Genomic DNA, 14206 nt, shown 5'->3' with positions numbered 1-14206 from the left:
CTGGGGGCAGGAGAATTCTTTTGTAAGAACCTCTGACAAAACAGCACATCACCCCGTGATCTCATGACTCTGCCACACAAGGGAGATATACAAGAGGAGTCTAATGCCACATGCTTCTTACTAGCTGAAGACTGATTGGAAATCTCTTGAAAATGACCTGTCTGATAAGGTCATGGTTCCTGGAATAAGCAATTAAGTGCAAAATAAACACATCTTAGGGATTCATAACATGCACCAACTGACATCGATTGTAGTAATCTAGTAAATGACCTTGCAATTGTATTCAGCAATAAACATATGAGTGCTTTATCGTGCTTATGGCAGACTATTGAGTGATGTATTTTATCTTGCAGTACCAATGATGCTCACCTTTTGACTTGATTAAGTGTGTATATGAACAGGGATAAATTGGTGATTTAACACCACTCTGGGGTTCCCCAAACCCACTGCTTTTAAAGCAGTGTGTTGGCAAAGGATGGTGAGAGGGAAAATAGAACATGATCATGTGAAAAGATAATGACATCCTGCTTTCACTCAGAGGACTGTATCTGCTTTTCTCCTTGACAGGAAGTGATACTCAAAAGGGCTGCAGATCTGGTAGAAGCACTCTATGGGATGCCACACAACAACCAGGTGAGCGTGCTGGGTCTCGAACCTTCCACATTCAGCTGAAGCTCCGAGTCCTTGTTAGAATGAAAAAGCATGAAAATTACAAAAGCTCTTTCCTAAGTTCAGAGTATAAGTCATTCAGGCCTAACATGTTGCAAAGCCATTCAGTTCTTCTCTGTTCTTTTGTAAATCTTTTATTGCCTTTTCTAGGGAATAATTTTTCTTATGAGAAAAGGTACTTCATTTAAAAGGAATCTCCTGTGGGAATATAGTTCATCATTGAAGAAGAGAGTTACTGGTGCTCAATTTTATTCCTCTCAGGTTTTTGAGAAAATTTAGGAGGAAAAGAGGGGCTTAATTTCTTCTCCTGAAAAGTGTAACAGGGCCTGAACATTGTCTGCTTGTTTCATAGAGCAACTCCATGTTTCTGATTCAACTTGCTCAGGAAACTACAAGTCTGAGATAATCCTTCCTTTCTTGTGTCACTTGAATTGGTCAGTGTCCGAGGGACACAGCCCTAATACTTAAGGACACAGGTTGTCATGTAAACCTTCCCTTAACTTCATCCAGGGAGATGAGATTCAGGGCGCACATGTGTGTGTGTGAGAGAGTGACCCCAGAGTTTTCTGTGTTACTGGTGGGGAAGGGAAGCCCCAGGTTGCTGTCCCCGAGGTAGTATGGAGGATTGGCTGAGTTAATGGGCTGTCAGAGTCATATAGAGTTATGCAGCCCAGCTCTGTCCTTAAGGAGGTTGCTGCTGCTACTGCTGCTAAGTTGCTTCAGTCGTGTCCGACTCTGTGCGACCCCATAGATGGCAGCCCACCAGGCTCCCCCGTCCCTGAGATTCTCCAGGCAAGAACACTGGAGTGGGTTGCCATTTCCTTCTCCAATGCATGAAAGTGAAAAGTGAAAGTGAAGTCACTCAGTTGTGTCCAACTCAGCGACCCCATGGACTGCAGCCTACCAGGCTCCTCCGTCCATGGGATTTTCCAGGCAAGAGTACTGGAGTGGGGTGCCATTGCCTTCTCCGCCTTAAGGAGGTAAGTGTCCTTAAATGAGGTCTTCACCTCTCTCAGCCTCAGTTGGCCCATCTGAGGTATGGGCTTGATGGTGATGAGACTGAACACACAGGTTTGCTGAAAAGGTTGCAGAAGTTAGTGCAGTTAATCATGGAAAGCCCTGAGTGCAGCCTGCAGTAAACACTTGGGATGTGTTACTCCCAGAAATGTGACTGGGGCAGTTAAACGGGATGTTCTTGTTACTTTTCAGGAGATTATTCTGAAGAGAGCAGCTGACATCGCAGAGGCTCTGTACAGTGTCCCTCGCAACCACAGCCAGCTCCCGGCCCTCACGAACACCTCTGTCCATGCGGGAATGATGGGCGTGAACTCCTTCAGTGGACAACTGGCCGTGAATGTCTCCGAGGCATCGCAGGCCACCAATCAGGGTCAGGAGCCCGCCCTTGTCCGCCTCCCACTCCTGCTGATTTCCTTGCCCCTTCCCAACCTCAAGCTACCCCTCCCCATTTATTTGACGCAAAAGTGTTCATTTTTTAAAATTCTTTTTTTTACCCCCCATAAAAAGGGAGATTCCTAGGTCTGTGTGTATTAGGTATTATTGTAGACTTCTGGTTCTAGCCATCATGTTTGGTAATCTGGTGCGGGGGCGCTAGAAAGGATCCATGCATTTAGCCATCTCTGCATTTGACTTTTCACTGTAAACCATGAATGACAGGTCCCAAAGAGGGTTGGAATTAAAGTTCTGGAGGGGCCAGAGCCTATCACCCTCACCCAGGGAGTAGGAACCTGTTACCTCCAGGGTACATCTCTCGGATTGGGATTTATTTCTGTTCCAAAATGATAATTTATAAGTCCTGCGTTGCCACTTCTCACGGGCCCGCTAAGTATTTATGATCTCCTGAGAAATGTGTCTTTCGCTCGCTTCCCATTTTAATCACAGAGCTAGCACCATCAACCCACCCATGAATCACTCAGCCCCTTCCCTTTGGGATATGGTGAGGGGGCAAGAGACAGAGACCTCCTTTCCCCCAGCCTCCCAGGCCCACCACCCACCTGAATGCCACCCTCATCCTTGCTTTCGCCCCCGCCTCTCAGGTTTCACCCGCAACTCAAGCAGCGTGTCACCACACGGGTATGTGCCGAGCACCACCCCCCAGCAGACCAACTATAACTCGGTCACCACGAGTATGAATGGATACGGCACCGCTGCCATGTCCAATTTGGGCGGCTCCCCTACCTTCCTCAACGGCTCAGCTGCCAACTCGCCCTACGCCAGTAAGTAAGGACGTGTGTCCTGTGTTTCTGTACGTTTTCTGCTCCAAAACCTGGGCAGTGTGCTGTGTTGGCTCATTGTGCAGGTCTGCCCGCTCTGAGGACCCCGCCCGGCCAGGCGTGGACCCAGGTGATGGGACCCAAGGCAGCACTGTCTCCAGCAGGAATCTCTGCTCTCCTTGCTCATCATTCTCCCCTGTCTCTCTAGCAGAGCTTGCCTGCAACCCAAGTAGCAACGTGAGGTCATTGTGAGATCCCAAGCTTCCTTCCAGTCAGATGGAGCTGGGTCTGACTCTTCTACCAGTCACTGACTGTGGCCCTGAGCAGGTTCATCTCCTTTCTAAACCTCAGTTTTCTCATCTGTAAAATGGGGAAGGAAGCCACTCTCTCTCCCACACAGTTGTGAGACTTGGATAAAAGAATGCATGTAATAAGCTTGTCCTAAAGCTCAGCCCATGGGAGATGCAGTCAGTAAATCTCGGTAATAATCATAATGATAGAATGATAATGTTAAGTGGTGCTAGTAGTTTAGCATGGTAATGACTATCTAAACCTTAAAATTTTTATTTTTAAAGATATTTCTTAAAAAAAAAAAAGATATTTATTTAATTGGCTGCACTGGGTGTTAGTTGCGGCATGTAGGATCTAGTTCCCTGACCAGAGATCGAACGTGGGCCCCCTGCATTGGGAGCGTACAGTCTTAGCCACTAGGCCACCAGGGAAGTCCCTCTCCTTTATTCTTTTAATGTTTAGATTTTTTTCCCCTTGTGTTTAATATGTACAAAGAAAAACAAACATTCAAACCAAAAAACGCACTTTATTTTTCCCAAAAATTTGGCATGATGAAAAAACATATACAAGAAATTGTTCTTTTGTGCCTTGTCCCTGTCTTAAAGAAGCTGAGGTTAAAGGGTTTTTTTTGGCGGGGGTGGGGTGGGGGGGGTGTGTGTGTGTGCAGTGTTTCGATTGCGTATAAAGAACCTCAGGGAACCGGCGTCTTTACATACAAAATGTCATGAGCTGTGTCTCCACAGTCTCTCAATTGCCCTCTGAGGATTTTTACATAGAAAACCAAGTTCATCTTGGACAGTGTGTGTGGCTCTTCTGGTGTATAATAATTTTAAGCTCTGAGAATTTTGTGAGCTGATAGAAACTGTGTTGTTAAATGAGAGAATGGTATGATTTTTTAAAAAATGAGAGTCTCAGCTAAAAATACTGAAAATGATGCTTTCTCTGACAGTGGAAATGCAGAGTGTGCTAGGCTGTTGAAAGAGGAAAGATCATTCTTGGCCTTTGCAAGAAGTTAACTTCTGAAAGCAATACTTAGCGCCATTTACCTTTCGGCTGAATTTGTAGGCTCAGTGTGAGCTAAACCTCTGTATTTCTTTATATCTACTCGATCTGTTTGGAATCAGCAGCTTGTTGTACATTTAAAATTCTCTCTAATAATCTGCATATATTACATCTGTCTGCTGAAGCATCAATGTTTGGGGCCAGTTTCACATTAGATTTTGATTCATCAAAAGATTGTTTCTCACAAATCTATCATTTCAGTGTTCTCGTTTCTACTCAATCAGAAAAGGTTTCAATCATGACCTGAAAATTAAAAGGTGGCATTCTTAATTAAATCAATAACCTAATTGCTATATGGTAGCAATTCAATTTAGGGCCTTGGATTGCCCTGTCTTCCTAAGCCTGTGCAGACACCCAGCGACCTGAGCCTGAGATTGCATCTGTCAGACTGTGAAACTTCCAACATTTAATTTCCATTAATTGATTTTCTCAGTGCTCACAAATATAGTATTAAATTCTCAAATAGGCTCTCAGATGGGACGGTTTTATCTGCATAAATGCAAATAAAACAATAAACAAAAAGCCCAGCTGATTTGAATTTTTGCCTCCACAATATTTAATTATTCATAAACCACTCATGTTGAAAAATTCCAAACAGAATAAAAAATAAAATAAGACGTTTCCACTGGTGAACACCCTTTCTGGTGTGGTGGCTGATAACTAATAATGTTATAACAAATGGAACTGCTTGACTATATTTCACCCCTTCCTCTGTTAAGGCCCCCCTCAAACTCCCCACCTCTAAATACACATAATGATCGCATTTGCCAACGAGATTAATTGCCTTCCTCAGTGAACCAGCAGGATTTCAAGTCTACGAATATTTAAAAATCAAACCTCCAGTGCAGGAGTTTTGCAATTTAAATGGGTGTTATTATTGAGCGCATTTTCACATTTACAAATCCTAAGAGATGTATAAAAATGCTGGTCTCATTAAAAGAAAAAGTACAGTTTGGAAAATGTTTGTGAAAATCCTGAGGATGGTGGCTCCCTGTTCTGCTCCATAAAACATCCAGTGCATTTGGGTTGTGTAGTGCTGAGGGCTGATTAGAAGAGGTCATTTCCCCCTGATGGCAACTGCTGTCTGTGACTGACTTGATAAGCTCTTCCCTAAGTTTCCAAAGTCAGGAGGTTGAGGGGGAGGCCACTTACTCAGGGAATTGGACTGTGGTGTGCTCCTGGGAAGGGGCCTGTCCCCTGGTGATCGGTGTGCTTTGCAGGGCAGCCTCGTAGACAGAGCCCTGCGCTGGGGTGTGGTTCCAGGGCTCACCTTTCAGTTCACTCACGGGGGCCAGTCCCTGGACTATTTTCTGAGTCTCGACTCGCTCGGTTTGCTCAGGTTTAAAAAGGATGTAATAGGTCCCAACTGAAGCTTGCTTGGCTACTGACATAGATGGAAAAGATGTCAAGATTCCTGCAGGTGACGAAGCAATATAGAATGTGTATTACATACTGTGGAAAATAATACAGTGAGGAGGAAGTACCTAGAATGTGAATTAAGTGCCTGAAAATCATCGCACAGAACTCATACTTTTCCCTGGGGTACAGAGGAAATGGAAGGTGGGTGTGTGATGGCCCTAAGTCCTGAGTGTAGAGGGCTTTCGTGTGTACAATATCTACTTCCTAAAGTGACATGAGATGACTAGCAACTAGTGAAAGATGAAAGGCCATGTGGAGAGGACCTGCATCACTCACACTCTTTCATATCCTCCAAGCAGCTAGGTTGTCTCTCTCTCTGAGTCACCAGAGATCTCCTGTCATTGATAATCCACGTCCCCACCACTCCCAGACTGTGAGTATTTACATAAAGCTCCGATCCTGCTGCTTATTAGCTCACACACATGCATCTCTGTACCGTTCTGCAGGAGGTAGAGAGGATTTGGAACTTTGACTTGTAGGCCCTCATTAGTCACTCAGAAAGCAAGTGGTGGATTATTTATCCATCTGGCCGCCTACCTACCTCTATCTGTGTTGTGGAACATGGAGATATATCCTTCAAGAGGGCTTCCCAGGTGGCTCAGGGGTAAAGACTCCACCTGCCAATGCAGGAGACTCAAGATTCCAGTTCAGTCCCTGCCACAGGAGGATCCCCTGGAGGAGGAAATGGCCTGTTCTTGCCTGGGAAACCCCCATGGGCAGAGGAGCCTGGTAGGCTACAGTCCACGGGGTCCTGAAGAGTCAGACATGACTGACCCGCATACATGTACACCTCGGGGAGCTGTAGTAGCTTCATGGGGAGACAGCGGACACACCCCGCCATCCATGCATCAGTGCCTTAAACTAGAACCCTGGCATTGCCTTTACCTCACTCTTCTTCCTCATACCTCTCCTTCCACAAGTGACCACACCCTCCCGGTCAGGCCACCTCCTGCCTCTTGTAGCCCCAGACCCTTTGCTAGAACCTCAGTACAGGCCTACACCTCCTCCATGAAACCTTCTTTGGTTTCCCTTCCCCGACTCCCCAGAGTGGGCCGTACTCACTGTCGAAGCTATTAGTGACACCATTCCCTTAGTAAGAACACTCTTGCCTCCTGGCCTGAGATGCTCTGGCATACCGCCTGGCACATAGTCGGCCTACAATAAACACACAAAAGACCACAGTCACCACCGACGAAAGGAAACACGTGCCAGGTACCAAATGATGAAAGCTGACAAGACCCTGAGCGTTCAGGGAAGGCTCCTGCTAGAAGGGTGGCCTGAGCGGGCTGGGTGTCAGGGTGGGAGCTGAGAGGCTGTGTGTCAGGATACCGGGAGAAGCGCTGATTTTTCTTTTCCCCTTGCCCCTTAGTTGTGCCATCCAGCCCCACCATGGCCTCCTCCACAAGCCTCCCCTCCAATTGCAGCAGCTCCTCTGGCATCTTCTCCTTCTCACCAGCCAACATGGTCTCAGCCGTGAAACAGAAGAGTGCTTTTGCGCCTGTCGTCAGACCCCAGACCTCCCCACCTCCCACCTGCACCAGCACCAACGGGAACAGTCTGCAAGGTAAGCCCCAGGCCCTAGCCGGGGCCAACCAGATGCGCCCTGACTCACCTTCCCAGGGCCTGCAGCAGACGCGCTGCTGCCCAGGGCTCGACCTTGGGCTTGCCTGCCCCTGTCTGCCCTCAGCTCTTCTGTTCCTGTGTGTTTGCCCTTGTCGGACCTGGCCCCAGGCCCCCCATATCCCTCCTCTGCTGGAGTTGCCTGAGCAGTTCTTCCAACTCCAGCAGTTCTGCTCAGGCCCTAGATTTCCTTGAAAAATACTGTCGCCACTTACTAATGTCATTTCTCTTTCCTCTCTCATTCCCTGTGGTCGCCATAATCAGATCAGTCTTTTGTGGACTCTAGCAAGTTCTCCACTGCAGGGTCTCTCCCAGGACTGGCCTTCTCCTGAAGTAGGTTCCCTTCCTGTTGCCTGTGTCAGCATGAACACGTGTGGGGCTGATCTTGGGGAGGGGGTGTGACAGCCCAGTCAGGGCCCTGAGGTTACAACATCTTAGACCAAACACTCAAAGCTTACTACTACTGGGAACCAGAAAGCCCAAAGTGCCACTGGAGGACCCTGGTTCATATTAAAATTGTTTGATTTCCTCCCCCTCATGGAATCTGGAAAATAAGAGTCACCAAGATTTTAGGGGACCTTTCTATTCATTGAGAAAAAAGGAACCTTTTAAAACGGGTCTACTGTTTCTTACCTTCTCTTTAAGTGCTGGCACTGAATTGGGGTATTGAGCTGCACGGCCTCTTTCCTTTCCCACAGTGGGACTGTGGGATCGGTACTCAGATTTTATAGACGAGAAAGCAAAAGACTAGTGAGGTTAGGGAATGGCTTGACTTGGAGACAATGGTATGTGGCAGAGGCCGGCTTCAAACTCAAGCCCAAAAGTTCTATCTCCTGCTCTATCTTCCAAGCACTGTACTACTCAGAGTGGGTAAACAGGATGCATCCAGGATTCCTAAGGCAGCTGGCAGGGAAGTAAGATCAATAAAATCATCAGTTGCCATTCTTTGAGCACTGACCAGTGCTGAGCACTGTGCCTGCTTTATCTTATTTGATCCTCTCAACTTCCTGATGAAACACAAGGACGGTTATGGTCTCCATTGCAGAGAGGGTAAAATTCAGGCATCAGGAGAGTAAACACCTGCCAAGAGGCATAGGCAGAAACAGAGGGGATGAAAATAAACCCTGAGGATCTGTGCCCCAACCCAGCGCCCCACAGGACCTTCCTTTCAGTGGCCGGCTTGCCCATCGTCACTGACAGCTCAGCCATGGAGGTTGAGAGCGGTCAAGCAGGCAGTCTTGTTTCTTATTGTCTGTTTATTTATACGTCTGTATGCGTACTTTGTACTGATGTAAACTTACATCCATTCTCTCAAAGACTCCATGAGGGCAGTACTATTCCTGTCATATAGATGGGGAAACGAAGGCCCAGTTTGCTCAGGGTCACGTATCTAGTAATGATGGAGCCAAAACCGAAGCCTCTGGGTGACTCCTGAACCCGAGCTCCTCCTGCCTGTGCCTTTCTGACTCCAGGAGGGCTCTGCCGAGCACTGCGCAGAGCCCTGCTGGCCAGTCTGCCCAGCACAGGCAAGGGGAGTGCCCGTGCCCAACCCTGAAACAGGGCCCAGCAAAGCCATCTTCTTAGAGGGAGGAGGAAGATACTCAGACTCTGGAATGACAGTTCAGGCAATACTGTTCGTGATAGGAAATGCCCACCCCCTAAAGGGGAGCCGCCCATTCATGCAAGTGTCTTTTTCAGCTAAAAATAATGCTCTGTCACCCTGACTACACCTCCAGCTGGCAAACTGAGGATGTAATGCCTAAGTGAACATAACTTATAATGGGTTTAAATAAGGATAAAAATGTATGGAAAGCAGAAATCTACCATTTCTGAGCTGCCAGTCACAGCCCTTGTTAATCATAGACTTGACGTCAGGAAGTGGGTATAATGGGGTTTGTAATCAGCCGTGGAGGGGGTGGCATGTGAGAAGAAAAGACCCATGGCTCTTGGAGGGTCAGTGACTGAAGTGGGCAGCCCTTTGGTGAGGCCAAAGGTTTTTTCATGCTGTGTGGATCATGGAGGGAACAGGTAGGGTCTGAAAGGAGGAACTCAGCCCGAATTTTAGAACCTCCTGGATTAAGGGAACTTCTAATGGTGTAAGGTATGTGTTATGTGTGTGTGTACTTAAGTAATGATGAGATGGCATCAAGACAGGGCCACATAGAAGTGTGTGCATTTGTCACCCCTGGAGCGTTTCTAACCCAGCCTGCACAGATCCCAGAGTGCAGAGCCTGCCTCCCCCTTCTGACCTGCAGCGTCCCCACCTCTCCACCCCTACCTAGCGCACAGCGGGAGGCTCTGGGGCGTAAAGCTCCCGGCTTGCTTGTGCTCAACTTGCTGCTGTGGATGACACTGCCCTTCCCTTCTGGTCGAGTGTGGGTCCTGGTGGTTTTTGTGTTACGAATTCTGTTATGCACCAAAGGTCCTTAGTTTCGGAGTGATGTCAGCCGAGGAGGTATGAGGAGAGAAATTAAAGTCACAGTAACCGACACCAACTTCCAGGAAGCTCTCCTCCTCCCCGCCCACTCTGCCCCTACCATCCACTCAGCAGGCAGGGCCCACCCGGCCGGGCTGCACGTCTGTCCTCTGCATGCTTTCCCTGCAGATGTGGGTGCAGTGCACCACTGTTTTCAGGGGTCTCTTGCCGGGGGCCTTGGCTTCTGGGAAAAGTAATATTCTGACAGTGGGCTCCTAGACCCAAAACCTAAGAAGTACCTCATCTTCAGCTTTCTAAATTCCACTTCTATTAAAAATTTTAAAAAGACAGCTAGGCTAGAGAATTGAGGAGGAGGATCTCTGAAGTGTGGTATTCTCCTCCTCCTCGTCATTGTTACAGTAACAGCTGTTTCATTTGGACCCACCTTGTTCAGAATTGTGATCATTAAGACAGGGCAAGTGACGGAGGAAGAGTTGGTTAAGCAAATTGACCATATAAGCAAGATTAGAGGTGACACAGTTAGGCTGTTTAAGTGTTTTAAAGGTCTATTTACCTCCAGCTACCACTCTGCTAATTGTCCGTCATTCTTTTTTTTTTTTTTAAACCAACTAGTTAGAGATCCGTTTCCTTAGCAGCCCTTTCTCAGCCTCCTCTGGTGACAGCACACATTTATTCCTCAACAGATACACATTGTGGTCTCACATGATGGTGATGACAGTGGTCAGAGCCACTAATGTGGGAGGTCTTCTTCACTGTCTCGTGTGTTCCTCCCAACCAGCCCGAAATATAGGCTGTTTACTGTCCCCATTATACAGATGCAGAAACTGAGACAGAGCTGAGAAGGCTCATCCAGAGTTATAGGACTAGCACATCAGGGGAGACTGGGGTTAAGTCCCAGCCCGACTGACTATTATGTAAGTATGAAAGCGTTAGTTGCTCTGTCGTGTCTGACTGTCTGTGACCCCATGGACTGTAAGCCCACCAGAGGAGCCCACCAGGCTCCTCTGTCCATGGGATTCTCCTGGCAAGAACAGTGGAGTGGGTTGCCATGCCCTCCTCCAGGGTGTATTACCAACCCAGGGATTGAACTTGTGTCTCCTGCAACTTCGGCATTACAGGTGGATTCTTTACCATCTGAGCCACCAGGAAAGCCCCAATATAAGCCCCTATGTTAAACTAAATGGTTATATTCAAACCACTGGGCAACCAGCTGTGGAAGTTCAGATGAGGGGCAGGTAGGATTCAGGCCCAGGGAGATGAGGTGAGGGGGGAGGCATTTTAAGCAGAAGGTTTAAGGATAACCTGAGCCAGAGTCCTGCGTGGTAGCCACTAAGCCATGTACCCCCCTAGAGCACAGGTACCAAGAGGCAGGGAGAAAGGGTACCAAGGAAGTCCTTACCTGGGAGTCAGGAGCACCATTCTTATATTTTAGAATTGGCAGTTTCTCCTGTGACTCCAGTTGGTTTTCTCTCCCAGGTAGGTAAAATCTTTGACAATCTACCATTTGCCTGAGACATCTGTAGGACAAACTCTTATCTATCTCAGTATTTCTGGAGTCTCATAAGATGTTCTGCTTTAAAAAAAGAAAGAAATGGTTATGGTCAAACAAACCTCGAAAATGGTGCTTACTATCTTGGAGTCACAATGCATGCAAGTTTAACTAAAGGCTCTAAGACACCCCGCAGCTAAACAGAAGAGTCTCCCTCTTAGTTCATTGCACTTATTGACCCATTAGAACCAGTGAACATCCTACGAAAAACTATGTAAAATTTAGACATATTTTGGATTTAAAGATGATAACACAGAGAAATCTCCTTCCATTCTTATCAAGATGTCATTGGCCAGTCCTGATCTTAGACTCCTCAAGTGTGTCTGTTTTCAGAGGCGAAGACTTGAGTTACCTCATATGCTCAGTTATAGTCCTGGAGACACGCTTTCGCTTCTCCTAAAGCTGGGCCCATGAAACATGGATTCTAATTTTGGGCCCCAAAGGATTTCATTAAAAGATAGGCAGCCCCCAGAATGCTGTCACCATGTCATTGGACCTGCCCTCAAGGTAGGGATTTTAAACCCTATGTTCCGGACAGTCTCCGCAGTGAAAAATTAAAAGGCCAGAGTCATTTCACAGAAATCATACCCACATAGTGCTTTTCTCCCCTTTCCCCACCTCGCTGGAGCAGAGGCTGGCCGGCCCCACCCAGCTCTCCACAGTCTGGTAGCACATCTCCTGGAATTGTCTTCTGCTTGACGCACATGTTGAGTTTGTGCAAGCTTGTCCCCTCATCCTGTTCCCGATTAGCTCCGCATCCTTACACATGTGGTGGTTCGAGGAAGATCACATTCCACCCTCTTACTCCAGATTTCTCCCAGCTCAGCAAAACTTTCCATTTTGTCTTTGTTCTTATCCAATCAAAAAATGCATTGCCTCTGAAGCCAGTAGTTTTCTGAGCTTCTGTCAGGGAACGTGATCACCCAGCTGCCAGAGGGGATGGCAGAGCCTCTTCGGTCTTGTGATGCCCTGGCACACGTTACTCTGAGAGAGTGTGGGGGTGTCGTGTCCTCATGGAAATCTTCATGGGCCCCACTTGGGCAAGTCCGTGTGCCAGCAGCATTTCTGGAACATTCTAAGCCTCAAACACCCATCCATCTCACCCACATAAGTAATCTTGAGGATTACAGCACAGACACAAGAAAAACAGCTTCTAATATCCCGGGAGCTTCCCCGCAGTCATGCGATGAGGTTTCTTTATTAAAAGGCCTCTTTAGAGTGCCTAAACCCAGAGGCCACAAACGGGACTCCTTGCCCAAAATTTACTCATCAATAAGGGTTCTGCATCTGGAGTTTAGAAAGTGATGGAAGAGATTTAGGGAGCAGTAACCCCCGATGTTATGTGCAAAATTCTGGGTGTAAGCATCTCCGAGCCTTCTTCTTGGACAGAGGTTCCCTGGCTTCCATTAGACCCTCAGAGGAATCTGAGGGCCAATGAAGGAGAGGGAAGAAAGTGGGGACAGACCACAGTCACCCCTAGACACCCCCGGACGGTTTGTTTATTTGGCTTTGATTTTAACTTTTTGCTAACGCATATAAACTGGGCTATTTTATATTTTAGAGACTCCACCTCTCCACCTTCTCTGGAAGTAGTTCGGAACATGTGGTGGTTATGTGTAGGCATTCTCACGTGGCAGCAGGGAGCGCCACTCACGCTACGGAAGGCCTAACTCTGGCTGAGCCACCTCAGTCCCCACAGCGGGAACCTGGCTCACTCAGGATGCCAGCCTGGGCTCTTGACGTGCTGGAGTTTTTAACCCCTGGGTCCCAGACCAAGAAACACTGTTAGCTCTGGACTGGCAGCATGTTAGTTAGCTTTGCTTTATAGCTTTTAATGTGGTCGTAATAGAAGTTTCATCTTATTGATTTAACACATGATTCAGGTATCAGAACACTGAGTAGTTTTTTTTTTTTTTTTTTTTTTAATTCTGGTCATCTAGAATTTTTTTAAAAATCCTGATGTTTTTAGGACCCTATTCATACATTTTGACTACGTCCACCGACCCAAATTAGCAGGAATTTTGTCCATTTTCCCTTTTGCTTTGTATCATATGGAAACTGCCTGGTGATCAGGCTCTGCTCTAGGAGACTGCTGGGCATACAGGCTAGATTTTGGCAGAAGGCGTAAGGAGACACTCTTTTGCCAGAGGCCTTAGCACTCCCTTGGGAAGGTCTGCCTTTTAGTAAAGGTGCATGGACCTACCTTCAGCCTGGAAGAAAAGATCCTTAGGGAGGCAGCACCATGCTGCGCTCTCACTCTGCAAAGACCCTCTTTCCCAGTCCATCCTCCTTGCCTTTGGAGCTATAGCATCTTGAATTCTCAAGGCTTGGATTGAAATACCCAGCTTCCTGTGTCAGTCGAAATCTAGGGCTCACTTGCATCTTAGGGGCGCACTGCATTTCCAATGGATCCCAAATCATTGGGAGTTTAAATTGGCCTGCATTTGGCAAGAGACACTTCCTGTTTCTAAGAAAAATGGCTTATGAGGACTTACAAAAAAGACTCTAGGAGCTTTTGGACTGCAGAATGGCTCTTGCAAAACAACATTTGGATGATTTACGTGTAAATGAATCAGAAACATGTGGATTAAATTTCCTTGTGAATACAGATGGGTTTAAAAATTAACGGAAAAAGTGTTTGGCAAAATGCTTTTTAAAAAATTGAATCAAAACTATCAGGGGGTGGGGGAGGGGAAGCAGAGGCTTGTGGGGCCCACAGCTCTCAGAGCCCCACCTGGCCTTCCCGTGTCTACTGAAGGCTTTGGGGCTCACTTTAAAAGAGCCCATTCTTGCAGACATGAGAGCTGGGAAATTTAGAGGGTCACTTCCTAGATGCAGTCACCACTGACAAGGACATTAATTTAAATTTAGAATTGCCAACAAAAAGAAAGCAATGACTTCCTTTCTCTGCCTGACAGGATGCTAAGC

The 14206-nt window shown here is 47.1% G+C and overlaps 1 protein-coding gene across 7 annotated transcripts in view; it reads left to right on the top strand.

Annotated features, from left to right (window-relative positions):
• The window catches only part of EBF1 (EBF transcription factor 1), a 402958-nt gene that overhangs the window by 385212 nt on the left and 3540 nt on the right, over nucleotides 1-14206 (top strand). For 4 of the 7 annotated variants that reach the window (XM_043913423.1, XM_043913422.1, XM_043913421.1 and 1 more), the window contains exons 12-15: nucleotides 568-633; nucleotides 1879-2056; nucleotides 2724-2903; nucleotides 7042-7236. In XM_043913423.1, coding sequence (XP_043769358.1) covers nucleotides 568-633; nucleotides 1879-2056; nucleotides 2724-2903; nucleotides 7042-7236 — 619 coding nt within the window. Of the gene's footprint in view, nucleotides 1-567; nucleotides 634-1878; nucleotides 2057-2723; nucleotides 2904-7041; nucleotides 7237-7556; nucleotides 7640-14206 lie in introns of those variants that run through there. The other 3 variants (XM_043913426.1, XM_043913425.1, XM_043913424.1) reach the window with 1 other exon arrangement.

The sequence above is a fragment of the Cervus elaphus genome, chromosome 9 (genome assembly GCF_910594005.1).
Source record: "Cervus elaphus chromosome 9, mCerEla1.1, whole genome shotgun sequence".
In the NCBI taxonomy this organism is placed as follows: Eukaryota; Metazoa; Chordata; class Mammalia; order Artiodactyla; family Cervidae; genus Cervus; species Cervus elaphus.
The sequence above is the reverse complement of the archived record's forward strand: the minus strand, read 5'-3'. Positions and strand labels throughout refer to the sequence as shown.